The following is a 26,379-nucleotide window of genomic DNA, read 5'->3' as shown; positions in this document are numbered from 1 at the left end:
TAATTAAGAATGATCAACCTTAGTCAACTATATGTTTACCATAATTACCCATAATCAACCTTATTTAATCGACCTTAGTTAGCCATGGTCAACCATGGTATGTTGTAGACATTTTTTGGCAATCATGGTCAACTAAGCTCAAACATGTCAAACCATGTTCTATAATGTTCTACATGGTCAACCATAGACAACATGATTGAACATGGTCAAGCATAGTCAACATGAGCATCATGGTTAGCTTGTCCATGATTAACCACAATTATCTATAGGTAAACATTAAACACCTTTATCAATAATGTATACCCATAGTCGACCATTCTCAACCAATGCCATCTATGGTCAAACATGGTCATATATGGTCAAATATTGTCTTAGCTATGTTCAACCACATATAACCTTAGTTAGCACTAGTTAACTATAGTCAACCATGGTCAACTTTGGTCAATTGTTGTTAACCATGGTCATCTCTAGCTAACCATAGTCAACCTTTGACTACGATTGTCAAGCCATGCTCTACCATTTTCAACATGTCCAACAATGATTAAAATGGTCGAACATGGTCAACCATGGCCATCAATTTGTCAACATGGTAAACCATAATCTAACATAAAAAACTATGGTCAACCATCGTCAAATTTGTCAAACCATATTCAACCATGGTCATCATGCCTGACCATAGTCAGCGATGGTCAACCATACTGAATTATAGCCTTTTATAGTCAACTATAGTTTGATGTGGATAAGCATTGCCATCAATAGTCAACTATATGTTAACCATAATCAACCCTTCTCATCCATAACTTAAATACATTTGGCCAAAGTCATCTACACTCAACAATGGTGTATTAATATATGTCAATCGATATCATTTTCCACTTTATATATGTCGACCATATATAACGTAATGTAGATCAACATATATCAACCATATTTATTAATTTAATTGTTTCAATTATTACATTTAATTAAAGAAACATAACAAAAATATCCGACTTTAAATTATTTTTTAAAATCTAAAACTTTTTGTAAATCACTTATAAATGGATAAAATTTATTAAAATGATATTAAATATTAATTAAATAATTTTTTATTTAAAGTATAATATATACATTACAAAAATATTTATACAAATTAAAATTAAACCAAAATTAATTAAAAACTATTACAGATATTTTTCGTATTATAAATTAAAAGACTTCTAATTTATTTTATGTTGTCCTATAATAAACTAATAATTGGTTTGTAAGTCAAGTATTTTGACATAACCAACAATATAATTTCATGGTAAATGTTCAACGTATTTAATAGATTGACATACTCCAAATGGGTTTTGATGTAATAGATTTCAACTTGTCTGAACTCTCGATATTATGTACCTAACCAGATATCCATTTCAAAGTATAAATAATGATGGTATTTTGTTGCAATAAATAATATAGTAGAACACATGAAAGCACATGTACACAAGGCGCTTTCCACCAGCAACATGAAAATGGTCGAACGGACCAAGCTCCAGGAGACAATGCAGGTTGATATATTGGGTCTTCAAATTTTTGAAAAACCTCCAATGATGTAACTTTGTCCAGAATGAATAGACATTTTGGACATACAAAATAAAATTGTTTTTAGACTTATCAATATGCGAATTTTACAACTTAAAATATTTTAGGAATGGTATAATAACTTATTATTATGAAAGTTTATTTCCATTTAATAATTTGATTTTGTTCTTTATGGTAATTAAAGCAAATATATAATTTTAATGTTTTAGAGTAATGTTAATAGCCTCATAATATTTTGATTTTATTTTATATTATAAATTTCATTTAAATTTAGTTGTAATAATATTTTTAATATCATAGTTATTGTTGAGTCCTACTTTAATTTGATTGGAATTTGAGATTAACATTAGAAACTTTTTGTAGTTTATGTTAATTATTTTGTTTGTGTAAGTTAAATACCTAGTCACAACAATGCTTTTAATGAGAGAATGTTTAACTTTTATAAAATTAAGATATGATAGATTTTCTTTCATTTTAAGATAGTAAATTATAAAATGTTTTTAAATTTATTTTTATCTTTTTCAATAATTTTATAGAAATGTAGCAACTTCAAACTTTACAAATATATAAGATAACAATTGTGATGAATGTCTTAATTTTTTTTTTTTAATCCTAAAATTAAAATATTTTTTCCCAAATCTATAAAAACATTAATATAAAAATCTTTTGATTCTTTTTCTTAATATAAAAATTACTTTTACATATTTATATAAATCATATCCTTCACCTATGTAATACATAAAATTAATGTGAACACTTTCTTGTAATTAGATTGTTATAACCTTACTTTCACATATTTGTATAAATCATATCCTTTACGCTATGTAATACATAAAATTAATGTGAACACTTTCTTCTAATTAGATTGTTATAACATTTATTTTCTCAAGGTTAATAATCACACTAAAACAAAACAAAAATATTGGTCAAATATGTAATATAATTTACTGCTACTGCAATTCCTTTGTATTTCTCGCCTCTGGGGCTTCTGATGGGCAGAACGATTTTCTACGATAACTCACATGCCTCTGAAGTCTATTTTCGCAGTTTGTCGTTTGAATCTATTTTCACTGATTACAAAAAAAACGACAATACAATGCGATTATGTAACTGCAATGTAAATTACCATTGCTATTTAACATGTTTTTGAATAGCAGGGATTCTTTTATTGTTATTATAGCAAGTAGCGAGCAGACAAGACTGCTGTGAACATCAATATTTTTTTTTTTTTAATAATATGGTGAATCGGTAATTGCCAGGCCTAATCTATGGGAGACCAAGGATCAAACCTCATAGCTGCCACTATAACACCAAGAGCATAACCAACCACCTGCAAGTCGGGTATACTAAGTTCCTATGATTTTAGCAAAACCAACCACCTGCAAGTCAGGTATACTAAGTTCCTATGATTTTAGCAAGAGCAGGTGAACATCAATATTACTATGGGAAAGAAGAAAGTTATAGAGATATTCAATCAGCAGTTAGACCCGATTGGAATGGAACGCTGGTGGATGGCAACCATGAATTTCCAGATATGAATTCTGCTGCAGTGAATTGAGAGGCCACTGTAGGGGAAGTGATGACATGATAACCAGGCCACGTCACTCGATTCGCAGTCCCTGCACCGGGACCAGAGTTCATATATTCTCCATAGTAAAGTGTATCTAGTGCAAAGCTTCCGCTCCACTCATACCAACCGGCAGAAGCAATAATAGTGTCCAAATATGAATGCATGTACACCGTCCGAGAGTACTGCTTCCACGGTCTTCCAAGGTAAGTGGGAACCGGATTGTTGTCAGCCGCAGTCACTCTGCAGTTCTGGATGGAGAAGCCCGTGTTTTGATTTGGATCCATTCTGCCCTGTGCAGTTATAAAACTCATCTTCCCCATCCCCTTCCGCGCCAGTATTTTGCAACTTTGGAACACTGCGGCCGCGTTGCCGAAGATGAAGTCCACGCTGCCGTAGATATCGCATTCTCTGTAAAATTGTCGTTGGCTATGTGCGTACAGCGTGTCTTGGTAACCTTCGATGCTGCAGCGGTAGAGGGCAGATTGATCTGATCTTACCATAAGAGCAACGGCTTGGTTCTTGCCTGGACCCGCTGTGTTTTGAAACCCCATGTCCATAGCAATGAATCTGTTTCCAGCAGCAACTGGATTTTTTCCAGTGTAAAAAAGAATCAAAAGAAAGTAAGAAGTAAAGATTATAAATATGGAGGTGATATAGAAATCAGAGAACAGCGAAATTAATTTTTTTATTATAAAATTTTGTAGTTTTTTTTTTCAATTGAGTAGCACCTGTACGAATTGGTATCTGTTTCAATTTAAGTTAAATCTAGAGGAATAAACGACAAAATAAACAAACCTTTGTAAAGTGAAAATGCACCTAAGTACTATCAATGGAATACTTCGCTTAAAATGAATCCAATTGCTATCTATGCAATAACTCATTTGTGTGAATGAAATTCCCATATACTGTACATGCAGTTGTACTTTATCTTTCGGAGTCATTCTTTCTCTATAAAAATGAGCTTGGGAGACGGCTCAAACAACTATGAAGAGCTTTATCTTTAAAACTCTGGCTTATGTTTGTAGTTGAGAAAGGACTGCATCATTTATAGATTTTTAGAAGCTTTATGCTAGTTATAAATCGTGTCAAAATGACTTATAAAGGTTACAACATGAGGCTATTATTTTTGTCAGGCCTAAAAGGTACTTTTACTTATTTTTTTAGTGTTTCATGTTTATAGAGAGCTCAATAATCAAGGAGATGGTCTTTTTAAAGAAGTCCATAGATGTGAATATTTATTAAAGAAAGTCGATGTGATATCTCCATAGATGTGAATATTTATTTAGTGCATTTTAAATAAACTGAAACTGATTTAAGTTTATATAAATAGAAATTTTGTTTTAATTGTTAAAAGAAAGTGGAATGCCAGAATTTTGGCAAGTAATGATTTGATTTAATTAAATGAGAATGTATTTGTCAAAAGTGTGATAGTTGTATTTCTCAAGAAACAGTTAAGTTGGGTGGTTACCCAACCCTAACTACTCTTATGGAAGATTTATCCCAAAAAATCAAGAGGATGAGGGCATCTGCAATGTCTACTCCTATGGAAGATTTATCCCATAAGATTAAGAGGATGAGGGCATCTGGGATGTGGGGAAAATGAGGAGTGAGTTGAGGAACACCTAAGAAAGAAAATTGTTAAGTTTGGTCATGACCAAATATCTATTGCTGGGAAAATGAGGAGTGAGTTGAGGAACACCTAAGAAAGAAAATTGTTAAGTCTGGTCATGACCAGATATCTATTGCTAGAAGGACAGACAGGGATGAGGCAGTTAGGTAGTTAAGTCTGGTCATGACCAGATATCTACTGGAAGACAGGGATGAGGTAGTTAAGTCCGGTCATGACCAGATCTACTGGAAGACAGGGATGAGGTAGTTAAGTCCGGTCATGACCAGATCTACTGGAAGACAGGGATGAGGTAGTTAAGTCTGGTCATGACCAGATCTACTGGAAGACAGAGATGTGGTGGTTAAGTCTGGTCATGACCAGATATCTATTGCTACTGAAGTTCTTGAAGAGAAACCTAGGAAAGATAGTTCAGTTGGAAAGGTAGTTAAGTCTAGTCATGACCAGATATCTACTGCTATTCAAGGCTGAAGTTCTTGAAGAGAAACCCAGGAAAAGTAGTTAAGTCTAGTGATGACCAGATATCTACTGCTATTCAAGGCTGAAGTTCTTGAAGAGAAACCCTTTCCTTTGAAGAGAAACCCAAGAAAAGTAGTTAAGTCGGAAAGGTAGTTAAGTCTAGTCATGACCAGATATCTACTGCTGTTCAAGGTTGAAGTTCTTGAAGAGAAACCCAGGAAAGGGTAGCTCTGAAGTCTGGTCATGATCAAAAACCCAGGAAAGGGTAGCTCTGAAGTCTGGTCATGATCAAATATCTACTGGTGGAAGGATAGACAGGGATGAGGTAGTTAAGTCTGGTCATGACCAAATATTTCCTGCTGGAAGGATAGACAGGGATGAGGTAGTTCAAGAATGAAGTTCTTGAAGAGAAACCCAGGAAAGGGTAGCTTTGAAGTCTAGTCATAACCACCCATGAAATGGTAGCTCTGGTCATGACCAGATATCTACTGCTGGAAGGATAGACAGGGATGAGGTATTTAAGTCTGGTCATGACCACATATATACTTCTGTTCAAGACTGAAGTTCTTGAAGAGAAACCCAGGAAAGAGAGAAACCCAGGGAAGGGTAGCTCGAGGGAGTCTCATGGTTGGGAGGCAAAATAAGATTAAAAGAGAGTCTCATGGTTGGGAGGCAAAATAAGATTAAAAGAGAATCTCATGATTGGGAGGCAAGATAAGATTAAAAGGTTATATTCAGTTCAGCTAACCAGATAAATACAATCTAGAAACCCTGAATATGTGTAAGCAGAGTATGTTATTAATGTTAGAATAGGCATGTTTTTCTTTTAATCTAGAATGTAAACGTTATTATCTACAAATTTTCAATAATTCTGTGCGTGATTACTTTAGTTAGAAATAGGTGAAGACTTCAACTATTAATAAGAGTAACTATGAAAATGAACCGGGACTATTAAACAAGTGAAAAAGGAAGTTAGAGCTAGTAATATTACAAACCTCAACAGCGATTCTAGCAATAAGAAAACTTATATCCACAGAAGAGGTAGGTAATTATGGTCTCGGCCTATGCGATTCCAGAAAACCCATTGACGATTTGGAAAAAAAAAGAAAAGCTCAGCCCAGAATTAGATCAAGAAAAGCCCTAATTTGGGAAATCGATAACCGGTTCATGAATTTATCATTGCTGTAGGAAAAGTACATGGTAACAGCAAGAACCCACAACTATGCGACTACACAGCTACGGCTACAAAAACTTAAATCTCAGTCTATCATATCAAGAGAACAAGTAAAAAGACAGAGACCAATTACCACCAACACAGTGAGAAAATGTATATATTTACAGCTTAAAATATCAGAAAAACTCTGGAACCACCGTGAGGTTCTATCAATAATCCAGTAGATACAGTAACTAAAAGCTGATAGTCTTTTCCCAAGATAGGGATGAAGCTATATCTATCTATATATATATAGCAAAATTCAGAGAAGCTAGAGACCCTTCGGTCTTTTAAACAAAATAATACAATATTCGGAGGGACAGAGACCCTTAGATCGAATTTTAACAAGAAATACAGTTCTCAGATAAGTTAGAGACTGTAATATACCTATTGTGATTAACCCCACGTAAAGTAATTTTAAATTACCGATCAGTTAATCAAACCTGAGTAAAAGTAATTTTAAATTACATATCAGTTACAACTAATTCTTGGCATTGGTTAAATGGATCAGGGAGCACCCTAACAGGGGGACGGGAGGAGAGAAGGTGGATGGAGAATGCGGTGCTGTCTCTGGTGCTGTAGAGACAGACAGAAGAAAGAGGAAAATCTTTTCCAAGAACAGGAAAAAGGAAAGAAAAGGAAGGTTAAGTCTGGTGAGGACCAGATAACCTGGCACAAAGTGTGCGCAAAACCTGTTGAGGGCTGGAGGCCTGCAGGATGGCTCGGGGGGAGAACTCCATCTGAGTGATGGGTCTCATGGCTGGGTGGACGAGCAGAACTAAAGTTCAGGTGACTTATTTGTTTGAGAACCATTCCCAATTCTGGCAAACCAGGTACGGTCTCAAAACTGTAAAGCCTCTGAACAGCAAATATATATGCAATAAATACTAAGAAAATCAAATAGGAAATACGCATTACATTTCCTTAGAAGTTGTAGCTTTAATGTGAATATGCAGATGCAGTTCTTATCTGTATGGTAGACTGTCATTAACAAACGAGAGTAGCTACAGAATAACCCAATACATGAGAGTAGTAGAACAAGAGAGAAACTATCAAGGTTCGGTATTGGGTGACGGAGTCGAAATACCCTCACGGGTTGAAATACGAAAACTCTGTTAACAGTAATCATAATACTAAATGCTTGAAAGGAAACAAAACCTTACAATAATAGATTGACCAAATACGAGGGTTAGAACCTCTGAAACCAGGTGCAGCGGCACCGTCAGTAATTGGTAGATATCATCGATATAAGAATCTCAAACCCTACGGGTACCGGGTGAGGGAATGTCGTGGAAATAAACATGCATATGCTTTAGATTATTAAAGTCTGTAGATAAGTTATTTATCTGAAACAAGAACCAGTCAATACCCTTGACCGTGAACAAAGGTTAAACCATTTGTGGATATGGTAGTGGTAGCTGGTCCATGAAATTATACAGAAAGAAATATTCATGATCTTTATAAAGTACTGAGCATATAAGAAACGATGAGAGCATTATGTTATTTCTACAACCATGCATAAATCTGTGATACGGATGTAAATCATATATATAGCTGTGCATGGAGTCATAACGAAGGAATACAGTCGTTTAAATAACCTATTACAAATAACTGTGAAAGGGTTTATTAATACCCATATGCGGATTCGGTGCATGCAGCCGAATGAGCAACACTGATTATACAAGAAACTGTGTATATAATCGACATTGAATAAAAACGGCATTCCTTGAAGAGTAAAGCTTAGTATAGAACAAAACTTAGAATGCATGCTGTGCATACGGCATAAACCATGAATATACAGCGTAAGAATGAACATACATTATGAGAACAGAGCAAGACTGTAAGTACAAGCGTAAAGCAAGATTAATATGGTCTAGCCGTCCTTTAAACAAAAAAGAACATGAAATCAAAGCCATAACTGGTAAATCCTATGTTCAGTATAGATATTAATGAACTTCGAGAACAGAGTAATATTCATTACCAAAGCAAATTGCTATGAAGATTATACAGTTTTCAATACTCTGTTTATACATAGCCCGATTGAAAATTTGATCCTCTTTTCAACCATAAGAGTAAAATACTAATATCATGGGGAGACAACCCTGAAAGGAAAATAACGAAAATTATGGCAAAGTATCTGTTGCAGGGTTTGAGCGTGGAGGCTCAACCCGCAGCCTAAGCTTAGGAAAAAATATATATATATCTGTAGACTCGGTAAGCCGAGACAGAGATCATAAACACTGTAACTCTTAACCATGAACATTGATACAGAAACCAAGCCCTTACGGGTCAAACATATATAACCTCAGTTACTGTAAGAACCTAAGAACATGAGGGGGCAACTGTGAGGATTCTCGACAGAGAATACCTCGGCAAATAACACAAGGAGGCCCGCATTGGAGCGGCGGCCTGCAGCAAATCGAATACCATGTCTTAAATTGATGAAATCTCAGATATTAAGGAACAAGAAACGGTATAAGCTTTACTTACCTGTAGCCAAGAAGGCTGAGCCGTCGTGGGTGGCCAGCTTTGCTCTATGGAAGGGTATGCACGCGCCAACTGAACCTCATAGCAACAAAAAAGACCAGGAGTTAATGACACAATCCGATAACCTCTGTAATTGAAATAGATATGGTAAATTGTTAGCTCAATGCAATTACAGGCCAAGACCCATACCTGTAATGGTCGTAGGATGGGTTCGACTAACTCCTGAGCGGTTGCAGAGCAAAGTAGTGCTGCTGGTAAGCGAAACCCCAAGCTGATATACAGAGCCGGAATAGAATAGAAGTGAACAGGTAAATGAACCCGGAAGCGTGGGAAGGGGTATAAGTATCCCCATAAACCCTTGACCATATAACAGCCGTTCGATTGCGGGATGTAATCTGAACCGTGGAGTCAAGGCGGGAAATGAAATTGTCAAGTCCGAGATCCCTGCTCCCAAGGTATCACATGGCCGGAGGAGCCAGGGCACGCCACATAGCCCTTTCCGGACTGGTGTCTTAAAGGCAAAAGTGAAGTGGTGGTTGTGAGCGCTGTGGCCGGACCATCACAGGCCACGCCTTGTTAATGCACATGTCCGTTGATAAAACCGTGGCATGACTATAATACATATAAGCCTACGTTTAATAAAACCCGCGGGTAGGCATTACCTTATACATAGTGTTGATGCGTTGAAATCATAACAAATATGGTTGACTAAACATTGATAACATATGGTGGGTTGGGTGTAAACGACTTTCAAATACAATGTGCAGATTCAAAACCCGAAAAACCATAATGTGTTCAATGATATGGTGAATTTAATATATGATAGAACCATAATGTGTTTAATGATAAGGTGGGTTGACATGTGGTAAATTTTTTTTATGTACATGGTAATAGAGGTGTGACAAATTGGTATCAGAGCTAAAGGTTGCAATACTGGCGCCTTTGGGAATTGGTAAGCGGGAAGGATATCGAAGTACGCCATCAGTAGGCATTAACTCAGGTATGAGTTTAATCATTCGCATATTCATTTATGTCGTACACTACTTTTGGCATGACAGGTGTGATTCATGTTTATAACTTCTTTGAGAAGTAGGTAATAAGTTGTTGCATAACTATGTTCATAACGTTGGATTCCTGATGAGGATAAAAGACAATGAAACTTTTGTCGCACTTAAGAACAATATTGAACACTCATTGAGGAAGTGACGATCAACTACCAACTTTGATTTGCACATATGGCAATAACAACAATGCATATATTGAACTAGATTGAAATTACAATGAACGAACATGAATATAAATCAGGGGGAACATCCTTGAATAGGATGAAAAATTGTTTTAAAAAAAAGACATTAGAAGAACCCCTTTAGATATTGAAAACATGCAATAAGTCAAGCAGCGAGACTTGATTGTCATAACTAACTTTTGATTCAGTCTTGTCATGGATGCATGAAGACGATTGGTAGTTGAGATTGGTTAGTGTTGTATGACTAACCCATAGAACTTATATGCATTAATTCAATTGGACTAAGATTGTTACACTTCGTAAACAAGTGAAGGTTGAGTGATGTCGCATGCATGGAATGTGTGTATGAAGATTTTTACTCTCTCTCTGCTATAGTCCGGTTGTGCATGAGAAGAGTTCTTAATTCAATTCACCATGAGAATGCATGATGAATAGTATATGCTTATGTCCTAATAGTTTTAATGATGATTACCTTCTAATTAACTGAAATCCATTAGCATGGTATGTGCTTATGTTAATCATTACTTGTTGGGAGATAAAAACCATTGGAGCCTCGATTTAATGATGGTTGAATTTATCTCTACTATGATGGATTTCTTATGCATGTTGCATTCCAGTGTGAAGTTAAGGGTGGAGGCATGTTCAGTGGGTAACATTTCTAGGACCCATTTATGGTATAATTACATGTGATAAGTATTCATAAATAGACTACCTGTGTTAATACAGTTGTCAGTAAACTCTAATTACCTTCCCCAACCATAGATGCTTCCAAAGGAAAAGGAAGCAAGTAGAAGGAAGAAGACCGTGCTGTAGGGACAGACGGAGATGGGAAAAAGAAATCGCTAAGTCTGGTGATGACCAGATAAAGCAAGCTTTGAGTGTTAGAATCTTGCGGAAGACTCTAAGTCTTGGGATGACGCATGTGAGTATTCCTTTGACCATGCTTAAGGAGTTGGAAAATGAACATAGAGTGTTGATGTTAATGATTTTCATAATGTCTCCTTGAACTCATTATTCTGAAATGGTCACATAGTAGTGTTATGATAGTTGTTGCATATAGCACCAAATGGTAGCTCTAGTGCATGTGTGACACTTAGGAGATTATGCTTCTAATTGCATAAGTAGAGCAATTGCTTCCGGTAAGGGTGGTTTAACTTGTTAGTTATGCATGTTGATCCAAGGATAAGTTAAGTGTCTTGTTCACTTACTTGAAGAACACGTATGAATGTTTTATATGATTTCTTAGTAGAGAAAGTATTTGAATGCATGCAATAAAAGAATGGTTCTTTTATAGATTTTCTTGGTAAAGAAAATGTGTTAAGGCATGCAGTTAAAGATTGATTATCTTGTATGTTTTCTTGGTAAAGAAAATAGGTAGTTCCTATTAGAAAGACTCAAATAGGTAGTTCCTATTAGAAAGACTCCACGTGAGTCTTGTGTGTGAAATGCTTGTCTCTGGTCTATAAAATCCTTGTTAAATATAGCCAAGTATCTTCTTGAGAAAGAGGATGAGGTATATAAATGTCCTGAGAACATAGCAAGGCAGGTGGCCAAGTTTTCTTGAATTAAAATATGTATCTTTATTTGATAAAAGCTTCTTGGAAATGATTATGCATTACATGCATGGTAAAAGATAGCTAAGGATGTGCTTCTAGGCACATAGATATTCATTTCTAACTTCTTGAGGGAAGAGTATATTACATATATACATAAATATAGTCTCACCCTAAGAATATGCATACTTCAGGAATGAAGATGCAGGATTTTATGAGAATTTTCTTGAAAATAAAAAGATAGAGGTTCTTTCCTTAAAGATACATTAGAATAGTGTTCATACAAGAACCAAAATCCTTACTTGTTTCATGAAAAGAACTATGTGTATTGAAGTAAGGTAATTGTGTTAGGAGAACACATGTTGCATATTGGTAGCTATTGTGACTTTGGAATGGTAAGTCGGTGTGTACTTAGAGGAAGTGGTCATGCTAGCTTCCTTGAAAATAATAATCTCTTGGAGAGATTGTCTTGTTGGATGAGCTGTGTTGATTGCTTGATTTTGATACATAAGGGATCAGTAAAACCTTGTTTTTGTATCTTGATTTTTATGCCTAAAGATAGATATCTTCAATAATTTCTTGATAGGGAATCTTGAGAAAACCCTCACATCGGAAGATAGAGAAATGAGGATTAAAATGACTTCCTTTAGGAAAGAGGTATGTGGTTTGTGTATGAAATGCTGGTAGTATTCTAGTGAAAGGAATGTGGGTTGCATACATTTAAGAAAGACTTATATGATAAGCAATGGTATGCCCAAAGACTAGTCATTATGATATAGAGTTATGATCTTTGTATATTAGAGAGATTATGTTTATTTACATTAACAATGCATGACCCAAGCTAGCCATAGTAAATGTAAGATAATACTCCATCAATGATGATTTGAATTGGAACAACAGACTATGGCAAAATTGGGAATGCTGAGAGTATTAACTCAACTGCTGTTGACATTTATACATTAATGAGTAATTGCATATGCTTTTATACATGACAATATTGTATGCATGAACATTCTTGGAAATGGAATACGTGTTAACTGATGCATATTATAACTAACGTTGCTGATGGGATTAAGTAGTGGTAGCTTAATGGCAACAAGAAAACTCATCACATAAATTGCTGCAATATGAAATGCAATTATAAATGAGAAAGAATGATGTTATATGATATGCATGAATTATGTTATTTGGAAAATTTGCATGCATACAATGTGTATGATGGATATGTTTCCCATCAAACTTGATGTTGTGGACCCATGTTGGGGGTTAAGTGTAAATGCATGGTATACATGCATGATTGTTATGCTAATGATAATATTCATGCTATGTCTGGTTAGGATCAGATGGCATAAGAGGAAAGAATTTTCCTGTGTACGCTATGTCTGGTTAGGATCAGATAGCGTTTACTGGCGAGACCAGTGTAATTGCGGTCGAGTAGGACCTGCAAGTGCTTGGGTTGATGACAGTTACCTGCCTGGAGGGTTGATGGTACTTGTCTGCCCGGATTGTGAAAGGCTTGAATGCCTTGGGTTGATGACAGTTACCTGCCTGGAGGGTTGATGGTACTTGTCTACCCGGATTGTGAAAGGCTTGAATGCCTTGGGTTGATGACAGTTACCTGCCTGGAGGGTTGATGGTACTTGTCTGCCCGGAGTTGGATTGATGGCAGCTACCTGCCCAAAGGGGTTGATGGTACTTGCCTGCCCAGATATCCTCTCCTTAGAATTCTTGAGCTGGTTGGCCAGTGGAATTCTATGTTAGACCTGGTAAAGTCCCTATCAAAGAAACTGTCTGGATGTGAAAATGACTCGGTTTGACTATGGAAACCAGTTCCCATGGGTTGGGAATTCTTTAGCCTATTATGGTGCTCATAGCTAAAGAAATGAATAAATCAGCTATATGATATGTTGAAAATAAATTCTATATCTAGTTGTGTGAAATATGTTATGCACATTTAACACGAAATGAGCTTAGTGCTCAATAAGGAGTAATTGGAAATTTTAATTCCTTTATTGTATTATTAATGTTGTGAACATCTTAGTGGGAGCTAAGACAATTTTTGCTTGATGCAGTGATTGACTGTTTTGATGATTAGAGAGCTAGGTGCTCTTTTGGTACTTCTCGAAGTACTTTGCGGATGTCTTTAGTGAGAATTCGTTCAGTATGCACGTGGAACAGTGATTTATCATTTGATGATTAGTATTAGTGCTCTTTAAGTACTTGTAAAAGTACTGTGATTTAGAAAGCATCTAACATTGCACAATTGATTGCTAGTCAAAAGTATTTCATTTGACTCAAAATATAGTGACTAATGTGATTGAATTGTTAGTCATATATTACAGGAATTACTTACCATGGAAGGTTGACGAGCTGTCCAACCACTATTAAAACGTTTACATGAAAATGTTTACATGAAGGTATTCATGATTTTCAAGAATAGATGGTAAGTTGGCACAGAGAATTGTTTATTATGAATGAATAAGGGCCAAGTGGAGGCCATTAGAAGTTGCATATTTTTTTGCAATTACGAATGCTTATGACTATTGATGCTTATAACTAATGATATTTCTTATGACTATATCATTGCTATTTTGTTTGTCGTCTTTTCTTGGAATGAAATCGTTGATTTCAAAGAGAAAGGATCACATTTTGTGTGGATTAGATGGTAATACCACGAGTAAAATATCAAGTTTCGACGAACGATGAACACCGAGGACGGTGTTCCTGTTAAGGGGGGGAGTATGTAATATACTTATTGTGATTAACCCCACGTAAAGTAATTTTAAATTACCGATCAGTTAATCAAACCTGCGTAAAAGTAATTTTAAATTACATATCAGTTACAACTAATTCTTGGCATTGGTTAAATGGATCAGGGAGCACCCTAACAGGGGGACGGGAGGAGAGAAGGTGGATGGAGAATGCGGTGCTGTCTCTGGTGCTGTAGAGACAGACAGAAGAAAGAGGAAAATCTTTTCCAAGAACAGGAAAAAGGAAAGAAAAGGAAGGTTAAGTCTGGTGAGGACCAGATAACCTGGCACAAAGTGTGCGCAAAACCTGTTGAGGGCTGGAGGCCTGCAGGATGGCTCGGGGGGAGAACTCCATCTGAGTGATGGGTCTCATGGCTGGGTGGACGAGCAGAACTAAAGTTCAGGTGACTTATTTGTTTGAGAACCATTCCCAATTCTGGCAAACCAGGTACGGTCTCAAAACTGTAAAGCCTCTGAACAGCAAATATATATGCAATAAATACTAAGAAAATCAAATAGGAAATACACATTACATTTCCTTAGAAGTTGTAGCTTTAATGTGAATATGCAGATGCAGTTCTTATCTGTATGGTAGACTGTCATTAACAAACGAGAGTAGCTACAGAATAACCCAATACATGAGAGTAGTAGAACAAGAGAGAAACTATCAAGGTTCGGTATTGGGTGACGGAGTCGAAATACCCTCACGGGTTGAAATACGAAAACTCTGTTAATAGTAATCATAATACTAAATGCTTGAAAGGAAACAAAACCTTACAATAATAGATTGACCTAATACGAGGGTTAGAACCTCTGAAACCAGGTGCAGCGGCACCGTCAGTAATTGGTAGATATCATCGATATAAGAATCTCAAACCTTACGGGTACCGGGTGAGGGAATGTCATGGAAATAAACATGCATATGCTTTAGATTATTAAAGTCTGTAGATAAGTTATTTATCTGAAACAAGAACCAGTCAATACCCTTGACCGTGAACAAAGGTTAAACCATTTGTGGATATGGTAGTGGTAGCTGGTCCATGAAATTATACAGAAAGAAATATTCATGATCTTTATAAAGTACTGAGCATATAAGAAACGATGAGATCATTATGTTATTTCTACAACCATGCATAAATTTGTGATACGGATGTAAATCATATATATAGCTGTGCATGGAGTCATAACGAAGGAATACAGTCGTTTAAATAACCTATTACAAATAACTGTGAAAGGGTTTATTAATACCCATATGCGGATTCGGAGCATGCAGCCGAATGAGCAACACTGATTATACAAGAAACTGTGTATATAATCGACATTGAATAAAAACGGTATTCCTTGAAGAGTAAAGCTTAGTATAGAACAAAACTTAGAATGCATGCTGAGCATACGGCATAAACCATGAATATACAGCATAAGAATGAACATACATTATGAGAACAGAGCAAGACTGTAAGTACAAGCGTAAAGCAAGATTAATATGGTCTAGCCGTCCTTTAAACAAAAAAGAACATGAAATCAAAGCCATAACTGGTAAATCCTATGTTCAGTATAGATATTAATGAACTTCGAGAACAGAGTAATATTCATTACCAAAGCAAATTGCTATGAAGATTATACAGTTTTCAATACTCTGTCTATACATAGCCCGATTGAAAATTTGATCCTCTTTTCAACCATAAGAGTAAAATACTAATATCATGGGGAGACAACCCTGAAAGGAAAATAACGAAAATTATGGCAAAGTATCTGCTGCAAGGTTTGAGCGCGGAGGCTCAACCCGCAGCCTAAGCTTAGGAAAAAATATATATATCTGTAGACTCAGTAAGCCGAGACAGAGATCATAAACACTGTAACTCTTAACCATGAACATTGATACAGAAACCAAGCCCTTACGGGTCAAACATATATAACCTCAATTACTGTAAGAACCTAAGAACATGAGGGGGCAACTGTGAGGATTCTCGACAGAGAATACCTCGGCAAATAACACAAGGAGGCCCGCATTGGAGCGGCGGCCTGCAGCAAATCGAATACCATGTCTTAAATTGATGAAATCTCAGATATTAAGGAACAAGCAACGGTATAAGCTTTACTTACCTGTAGCCAAGAAGGCTGAGCCGTCGTGGGTGGCCAGCTTTGCTCTATGGAAGGGTATGCACGCGCCAACTGAACCTCATAACAACAAAAAAGACCAGGAGTTAATGACACAATCCGATAACCTCTGTAATTGAAATAGATATGGTAAATTGTTAGCTCAATGCAATTACAGGCCGAGACCCATACCTGTAATGGTCGTAGGATGGGTTCGACTAACTCCTGAGCGGTTGCAGAGCAAAGTAGTGCTGCTGGTAAGCGAAACCCCAAGCTGATATACAGAGCCGGAACAGAATAGAAGTGAACAGGTAAATGAACCCGGAAGTGTGGGAAGGGGTATAAGTATCCCCATAAACCCTTGACCATATAACAGCCGTTCGATTGCGGGATGTAATCTGAACCGTGGAGTCAAGGCGGGAAATGAAATTGTCAAGTCCGAGATCCCTGCTTCCAAGGTATCACATGGCCGGAGGAGCCAGGGCACGCCACATAGCCCTTTCCGGACTGGTGTCTTAAAGGCAAAAGTGAAGTGGTGGTTGTGAGCGTTGTGGCCGGACCATCACAGGCCACGCCTTGTTAATGCACATGTCCGTTGATAAAACCGTGGCATATAAGCCTACGTTTAATAAAACCCGCGGGTAGGCAGTACCTTATACATAGTGTTGATGCGTTGAAATCATAACAAATATGGTTGACTAAACATTGATAACATATGGTGGGTCGGGTGTAAACGACTTTCAAATACAATGTGCAGATTCAAAACCCAAAAAACCATAATGTGTTCAATGATATGGTGAATTTAATATATGATAGAACCATAATGTGTTTAATGATAAGGTGGGTTGACATGTGGTAAATTTTCTTTATGTACATGGTAATAGAGGTGTGACAGAGACCCTGGTGTTTTTTTAAACAAAATACACAATATTCAGAAAAGCTAGAGACCCTTAGGTCGAACTTAAACGAGAAATACAGTACTGAGAGAAGCCAGAGACCCTTGGGTCGAAATTAAATGAAATATACAGGGCCAAAGATTGGTGGAAACGCATTCATCTATTTCTCCATGCATTTATATTTATCCCTCATATGACTATTATTGTTTTGAACCTCCTTTGATTTTTATACTCATATGGCTATTAATGTTTTGAGCCTCCTTTGATATTTTATACTCAGTATCGTTCAATATGATTTAATAGTTGTTTTGAATGACAATATATATAACAACTTTTGAAAGACTATATGATAGATGTCATATCATATTGCTTTTCATGTATGTGCAGGATGTAATTTTACCATTTTCCAAAAGAAAATTCATACTATCTAAACAATAACCCATTTCTGTAAACAAAATTCTCGTGAACCAAGATTGGGTTAGACGAACTCAACATACTGAAGTTCGAGATAGCTTGAAGCGAAGATCCCGAACGGCTTCCTGTAACGACGGTAACGCTCTTGCCGTCTCCAAGGAGCATGATACCTTCTTTGGAGACTATAACCCTCTCCTCGTACACTCCCGCCTTCACATGGATTACATATCTCCCCTTACTTTTACTGGGAGCGGCGTTCACTGCTTCCGTGATTGTCTTGTAATTCCCGCTACCATCTTGCGCCACGATTGCGTCCGCCGTTATGGTGCCCTGTGGGGCCTCAAGAAGCCGACGATCGACCGCAGATAGCCACGAAGGCAGACCGTTATTCACAGAAAACAATTCGCTGGCATGAGAGGGCACATCGCGATCGTTCAACAGGCGCCGGCCTTCGCCTGCTGTAGGAGAGCTTACATGTTGATCCTCCGCTGTCAAAATACTATTCATGACTGCAAGAGAAATGCTGAGGAGCTTCGAAACATTTTGAAGCGCCCCGTCCAGTAGCATAGGATCCTCGGAATTACGCCCCTTTAATCCTCCGATACAAGTCTCCTGATTGGTAAGAGACGCGCTCAGCCAAGTCTGGACGTCTTCGGCCTCCTCCTTGCTCCACTCTGTTTTCTGGATAGACATGAGCGAGTCGTTAAGGTGACGTAAACTATATCCGAAGAAGTCAATGCAGTCTTCAGCCGCCGATCGGTTATTTTGGCCCGCCGGTTGCCCACTCATAGCCGCAGCCAGAGTTTTGAGTTCTTCCAGGGTTACCTTCACGGCAATCGGGGCGAGCTCCTTGGAGGTTGCAGCTCCGGTGGCTTCAGGATGTGCTAGGAAGCTCGACAGACAGACGTCGGGATACAACGTCGCGGTGCACACCGATTCGAAAACCCCAGTGGTCTCCAACTCCATGCTCTTCATTCCCATTCCATGAACAAATACAGACATAGCAGCAAGTACAAATACAGGAAATACCACAGACATAGGCAATATATTTTTCATCAAATTCAAGATCTCTCTACCCAAATTAAGCAACCATTTGTGGAACCTGAAAAAATTCATAATTTCTGACACAAACAATAATATTATTCAATCTTAAAGACATGGAGGCAACAAACACAAAACACAAACAAAAATCATTTCCTGATATCTCGTCGGGCAGAACTTGGATATTTATAGATCATGCCTCTCTGTTTTGACTTTTCCATGCAATTAGAGATTAGCTTAATTGCAGTTTAACTTAACTTATATTTGTCGCTCCCTTTTGACTCTCCGATGGGATTTTAAGTAGATTACAAATTTTAGAATATTTCAAAATATATAAGTCAGGTCAATGGTTTGAATCTGATAAATATTTTTTTAATTAAGATTTCTTTGATCCATAATAATTGTACCAGTATCTTTCATAATAATTGTACCAGTATTTTTTTGAAAAAATCACACAAGAAAAATTTTCGTCCACATAAATCTTAATTCATAAAAAATCCATAATAATTGTACCAGTATCTTTCATAATAATTGTACCAGTATTTTTTTGAAAAAATCACACAAGAAAAATTTTCGTCCACATAAATCTTAATTCATAAAAAATCTTGTAGTATGAATTATAAAAATAAAGTTGAATTTGTTCATATTTGTTAAATTTCAAAATATACTCAAGAAAAATATTAAACTTACGTTTAAATTTAAATTTCAGAATAAATTGTAAAATTGAGATAAAGATTTTTTTGAATTAAGACTTCTGTGATCCATAATAATTGTACTAGTATCTTTCTAAAAAAATCACATAAGAAAAAATTTCGTCCATATAAATCTTAATTCATAAAGAATCTTGTAATATGAATTATAAAAGTAAAGTTGAACTTGCTAATATTTGTTAAATTTCAAAATATACCCAAGAAAAATATTAAACTTATGTTTTGGCTATTTTAAAGGGAAAGGTTTTATTGTTTATTGGATTTTAAGTGTAGTCTAAATATTATTTTTCTAGTTTCTATAATTTTATTGAAATTTGGTTGTTTATTTTGAAATACTAGAATCACAATTTTAATTTAATTATTAATAATTAATATGTAAATGATTGAAATTTAATTTTGATATAATATTCTAGAATAATTTTAAGATGAATTAGATTAAAATTTATTTCAAAAATAATTATGTCTTTTGATCAATTAAAAAATGCGATATGAATATGAACTATGGTTTTTTAGACATGCCATATTAGTCAGCGATTGCATAGGCTTAAGAATCTCCAGAATAAAGAGTGTGAATTTTCATGATTAAAAATATTGTTACATTTTTTAATAATATATTATTATTATTTTTTTATATTTAATAATAATAATAACAAATTAATAATTTAATTATTTTTTTACTACTTTTTTAATCTTTATAATGTGAAAGCCCCACGGGGGTAGGCGAGTTGGTAATCACATCGCCGGAAGTCGTTAGAAAGGCGGCTCTGCACTGAAGGTCACGAGTTCAAATCCCCCGGACTAAAACGGAGCTGTGGAGAGGGGCGGGCGCATGCTCCCAGTGGTTATATAGGTAGCCGTCAGAATCGACCCCGTGTAACGCGAGTCGTGAGGCTGCCCCTGTTGCCGATTCCACTGTAAAAAAAAAAAAAAAAAAAAAAACAAAACAAAAACAACGTTATAATGTGAAATGTATCCTCATATAAAACATTGAAATATATGATAATATAAATGTGGAATATGAAACAATAAAAAAATCATAATACTTAAAAGATGTCTCATGTTTAAATTTCTATTAATTAAATTAAATATAATTATTTGAAATAATTTTAAGTATAAAAAAAATATTTATTTATTAAATTATACTAATTAATAAATGAAATATTAAAAAAAAATATTTAATATATTAACATAAATTTATTATAATTTATTTAAAATAATCTATTTTTTAAATAGAAGTTTAATTTTAATTAGGTAGTATTAGTCCGCTGAGTCTTGGATAGATGGCGATGAGATGTTGTGTTAAGGCACTCCTTGATGTGAAGTTACTTGTTCAATTCCCGGCCAGATTTGGGTGATATATTGAACATGAAGAAGATGTAGTCACCAAGTTTACAAAAAAAATTAATTAGGTAATATTTGATTTATATATAACTTTTTTTTAAATATATTAGATTTATTTTTTAAATAGAGGTTTAATTTTAAGTGGATGGTATTTGGGTTATATATAATTATAGTAAGGGAAAATCCACCCACTATATGAGTAATATGAAGATGTGCAAATTATTCATACATACAAGAAAAATAATGGCATGGAAATTATATTATCTAAGCAGGCTCTCTTATTGAATGTTGGGATGGTTTCCATCTTAGAAGTGTCTAATGGTAATGTGTTGCTTATTTTGTCCTTCAATTGCTTAATATTATTCAAATAGAATTTAATTAAGTTTCAAAATTTGTATAAGGTCTAAGATATATCTAAAAAATTCTTACTTAGATTTTTTAAGTTATCAAGTGTGCTCTTATGTAGCCAATAAATTATTATACTTTTTGATTTCTTATGGAAGATAAAAAATATGATTTTTCTTAAAAAAGAAGGTTAAATTTAATATTAAAAAGTGTAAAAGTTTATTCAAAGTAATTTTAATGTTAAATATAAAAGCTTTTGATTTTTGTTGCAAATAATAATAATATAATTGTAAATTTATGGTTATTATTTAGATGTCTAAATAATAAATTGATGTACGATGCTCATTGTTTATTAGTGAAGAGAACCTTTTCCCTATAATGATTTGATTATTAAAATATAATAAAATATACATGTTTTAGCATCTATAAATATAAAATTAAAATAAATCAAAATTGTGTGATCTCAAAGTAACACTGAACACTCTTTATAGTTTAGTAATAGCTAAATTTTAGATAGTGATGAGTAAAACTATTAACTAATTATAATTAATGACAATTGTTTTTATTTGAAATTGACTACATAATTATTATGATATAAAAAAAAAAAAAAAATCCATCATGATTTGAAAATTTAAAATATATTTATGTCATTTTTTCCAATTTTTCTTTAAAATTTTAAAATCCACCAGTTAAAGGAGAAAGGAATTGGGGATAGTTATCTCCAAAAATTACCAATATTTATCAAATCTTTTTCTAGAAAATCCCTCCCTGTCACGGTACTATGGGGGATAGTTATCTCCAAAAATTCCCAATATTTGTCAAATCTTTGTTTAGAAAATCCCTTCGTATCACTGTATCATGGTCAGTGAAGATGATGGTGTATTCGAGCTCGTAGTCAATATTAAAGGGTTGATAGGAATTTCAGTGGGTTCATTGAGGCTCCTTTACAAGGGAAGGCAAGTTAGGATGGAACAGGTGCTTAGTGATTATGGAATCAAGATTTATGCCTCTATCTCTCTTGTTGTGTGCCTAAATGGTGGAGCTAGGGGAGGTGGGTAATCTTTGGCTTTGAAGCCTCTATCCTTCAAGGAAGCCCTCAAAATATGACCCGTCTCTCAATTAGCCCAGGTAGCTCTTAGAGCATTCCAAGTCGATAAAGTTGAGGAGGTGCCCTCTCTTGAAATTTTTGCATCCAGATCCAGAAGACTACCTTCAACTCTACAATGAATCAAGCCTCATTTTCCACTTCAATGACTTATGGTCACATTCAGTGGATCTTTATAAGTGGATGTATGGACAAAGATTTGCAAGGTTATCTTATGCTTTAATGTCTTTTATAGTGTTGTTCACTAAACCAAAAGATTACTAGAAGGCCCTAATTGGTGGGCCTTGGTTCCTGAGTAAAACTAGTTTTGTCATAACCCCTTGGTTCTCGAATTTCAATCCCTCTTCAACAGTCATTTCCAAGCTTCTAATTTGGGTTTAGCTTCCAAATTTGCATGCCTATATTTGGCACTTTTTAGTTTTTTAGGGCATAGGAAATTCCTTGGGTCGTTATCTTACCAAAGATACCTCTCGAGGGAAGTATGGCTTGTACACCTATAAAAGAATTTATGTGGAAATAGACATTAGCAAAGGGCTGTCAGATCAAATAAATTTTAAAATAGTGATTTTCATTGGACTTTCAACTCTACAATGAATCAAGCCTCATTTTCCACTTCAATGACTTATGGTCACATTCAGTGGATCTTTATAAGTGGCTGTCTGGAAAAACATTTGCAAGGTTATCTTATGCTTTAAGGTTTTTTATAATGTTGTTCACTGAACTGAAAGATTACTAGAAGGCCCTAATTGGTGGGCCTTGGTTTCGGAGTAAAACTAGTTTGTTCATAACCCCTTCATTCTCAAATTTTGATCCCTCTTCAACAGTCATTTCCAAGCTTCTAATTTGGGTTTAGCTTCCAAGTTTGCATGCCTATCTTTGGCACTTTTTTTTTAGGGCATAGGAAATTCCTTGGGTCGTTATCTTACCAAAGATACCTCTCGAGGGAAGTATGGCTTGTACACCTACAAAAGAATATTTGTGGAAATAGACATTAGCAAAGGGCTATCAGATCAAATAAATTTTAAAATAGTGATTATCATTGGACCCAATATATGGACAACAAGAATATTGCATTTCAATGCCACACTTGACTTCAAACTAGCCATTTATAGAATTCCTACCCTCTATCACATTCCAACGAGAAATGACACATCAAATCTTCTAAATCTAAAAGTTGGAAACCTTGTGAACTACCCCCTATTGAGTGCGAGATTTCTTCTATTTTTTATTAAGAGGAGGATGGTGCCGATGATGATATGATTTCAAAGGAACAAAATTAGACTATCGCTACTCATCAGACTTATGAGGATTCTGTAGGGATCCTAGTACCCCCTACAAATAGGCAGTTGGTATGTTAACATGTATCTTTGGGTATTTTGAAGCGTGCACACGAATTGAAATCTTCTGACACCGACAAGGAATGTCCTTTAGATCTCAACAATAATGTGCAAATCACTTTGATTGATCTACCTCCAGTAGTGTAACACCCTTCTCCCACATCTACCCAACCAACCATCTAGTCAGGGTAAACATGTGACAAGAGGCTACTATGATATGATTCAACCTCCTAGGTAACCTTGAGGAAATGGAATCCATGGAAACACAACACACAAACCTCCCTCAGGTGCTTCAGGACCCCCAGGAGATAATCCACCACTCTAGTTGCCCAACCCATTAGTAAGCCTAGCATTTAGATGAATTAAACCCAAAGTCGTTCCCATGACAAGGCATGCATGCGACTGGAACCCTATAGTCGCTCTCACAAGGTTTCCTACTAGCGACCAAAGAACCAATTTGTTAGTGCTATGCCAACAACTCTAGGATTTGAGCCACTTTTTCAGGCCCAAAGCCCAGGTCGCTGCCCAGAATTTAACCATCTCTTTAGATTAGTAAAATAACATGGAAATGATAGTACTGAACCAAATACTTGTTGAAGTCCTTGACTGGACCCCTACTAGCCCTGACAGGCATTTTGTGAAACACTTGGTAAATATGCAACCTACAGGTGTAAATAATAGATTTGAGCATGGGGATCTCATACTTATCTGAGGACCACCATGAAGCATTGTTTCCTTATCAATTTAACTACCATTCCATCCATTAGGTCATAGATACATTGTTCATTCATTTACAAGTAAAAACATGATGAGAGCCATCCTGCTGTCATAAAAAATATATATAACCATCATAGTAGGGACATAAATATCAATGAAAACACAACCATATAAACCACATATAATCCAGTATGGTACTCGTAGAAATACAAGGAGAAATAATCTCTTATTGATGATTCAAATTGAAAACCCGGGATGGGACTTCCATGTTGCACCCGACCATATAATGGCTGAGCCAAATCTCTTGAACCATTCACCCCCATGCCATATTCCAAGCATGAATGTGGGATCTCGTAGAACACATCAATAAAAACTCATGCAGGGCTTCCGGAGGATATTCACCTCAACCCATCAAACAATGATTTCACCTCATGGTCGGACATCACAAAACCATAATCAGATTGGTCTCCATCCAAGCTTTCCAAGGCCTTCAGAGCATTTGTTCCAACCCGACTCCCAGGACTAGTAACTCAACCCACAACTGCTGTCGGGCTTCCAGAGCGTTTGTCCAGCCAAGGCTTCCAAGAATAGTAACTCAACCCACAACTATTCCCGAGCTTCCAGAGTGTTTATCCAACTAAGGCTTCCAGGACTAGTAACTCAACCCACCAAGGGCTTCTAGATCGTTTGTCCAACCTAGGCTTCTAGGACTAATAACTCAACCCAAGTTGTTACAGGGCTTCCAGAGCGTTTGTCCAACCAAGGCTATGAGACTAGTAACTCAATCCAAGCTGTGACATGGCTTCCAGAGCATTTGTCCAACCAAGGCTTCTAGGAACTAATAACTCAACCCAAGCTAAGGAAACACGAAAACTAACCAAAACAAAACAAGGAAATAAACCCATAATCTCCATGGATATCTGGGAAATGACAAGGCTAGGAAATCTAGTGCCTATGCAGGCAATCCTCCATCATAGTGACAGATCATAACTAAGAAACCACATGCATGTGTCATGCATGCCAAAACTAGTGAGGAAGACATACATGCAACTCGATACCTGCAAGAAAATCTGATGTAGCTTCTGATCCCGATGCCCTCTTGTGCTTTCCTGCTCTTCCTTTGCCTTCTTGCACTAAGAATCCATGTACGCCACACCCTCCAAGAGTGCTCCAAGAAAACTATAAGTCTCCAAGAGTATGAGAGAGAGAGAGAAAATAGAAAGAGAGCTCCCAAAACTACCCACTGATTCTCAGAAGCCTTTTTATTAATGAGGCCTTTATTTTCTTCATTTTCATTATTTTCCTTCATTTTCCTCCTCAATTGCAACCTGTGATATTTCACCTTCCTTTTCTCCTAATTTCCATTATTTTCATAAATAAAATGCCAATAAATGTCTTATGCCTTTCCAAAGCCTTTGCCATTGCCTTTGCCAATTTCCTTTAGCCATAATAAACTGAATCAATGCCCATTAGAATGTTTCCTCCACCATTCAACTTGGAATACATGTCCCATCACAGTGGCCTTATAAATTTTTACATGAATTTTTAACGAGGTTTGTTACAGGTAGGTTGGACCAAGGTTGTGAGAAAGAATAAAAAATGGCTCTGAAAATCATCCCCAAATCGGGTGATTTTTTTGGATCTATCAAATCCATGGTTTTTCAAAGTCCTTAAATCAATAACAATGCTTTTTGATATATATATATATATATATATTATTTTTTTTTATACTTCAAAGTACTTCAAAGTACTTCAATTTATTATAAAATTATTTTAAAATTAACAAAATTTATAAGCTAAATTAAAACTTCCCTCTTAAACACATTTTGAAATTGATTAACATAAACATGTATATGTTTTGTAATTAATATAGCAACTTATTAGAATTAGAATTATATATATATAATT

The 26,379-nt window shown here is 35.7% G+C and overlaps 1 protein-coding gene across 1 annotated transcript; it reads right to left on the bottom strand.

Moving 5' to 3' along the window:
* Positions 1–2,967: 2,967 nt before the first annotated feature.
* LOC149159156 (pectinesterase 2-like) lies at positions 2,968–19,048 on the bottom strand. Its single transcript, XM_089433439.1, has 2 exons — positions 17,959–19,048; positions 2,968–3,716 (listed from the first exon to the last, which is right to left on the bottom strand). Exons 1-2 carry the CDS (start codon positions 18,989–18,991, stop codon positions 3,034–3,036), a joined length of 1,716 nt encoding a protein of 571 aa, XP_089289565.1. The 5' UTR covers positions 18,992–19,048; the 3' UTR covers positions 2,968–3,033.
* Positions 19,049–26,379: the final 7,331 nt, after the last annotated feature.

Source organism: Pinus tabuliformis, chromosome 5_2 (assembly GCF_031772625.1).
Source record: "Pinus tabuliformis cultivar Carrire ecotype Pingquan chromosome 5_2, CPIR1, whole genome shotgun sequence".
NCBI classification, from domain to species: Eukaryota; Viridiplantae; Streptophyta; class Pinopsida; order Pinales; family Pinaceae; genus Pinus; species Pinus tabuliformis.
This window is presented reverse-complemented; position numbering and strand designations above follow the sequence as displayed.

What these genes read in the sequence shown, in the direction of transcription:
- LOC149159156 (XM_089433439.1), bottom strand. Translation starts at nt 18,991, where the DNA reads ATGAATTTTTTCAGGTTCCACAAATGGTTGCTTAATTTGGGTAGAGAG. An exon ending in TCAAGCTATCTCGAACTTCA is followed by an intron (nt 3,717 to 17,958) that starts GTATGTTGAGTT and finishes GAAAAAATCCAG; the next exon opens with TTGCTGCTGGAAACAGATTC.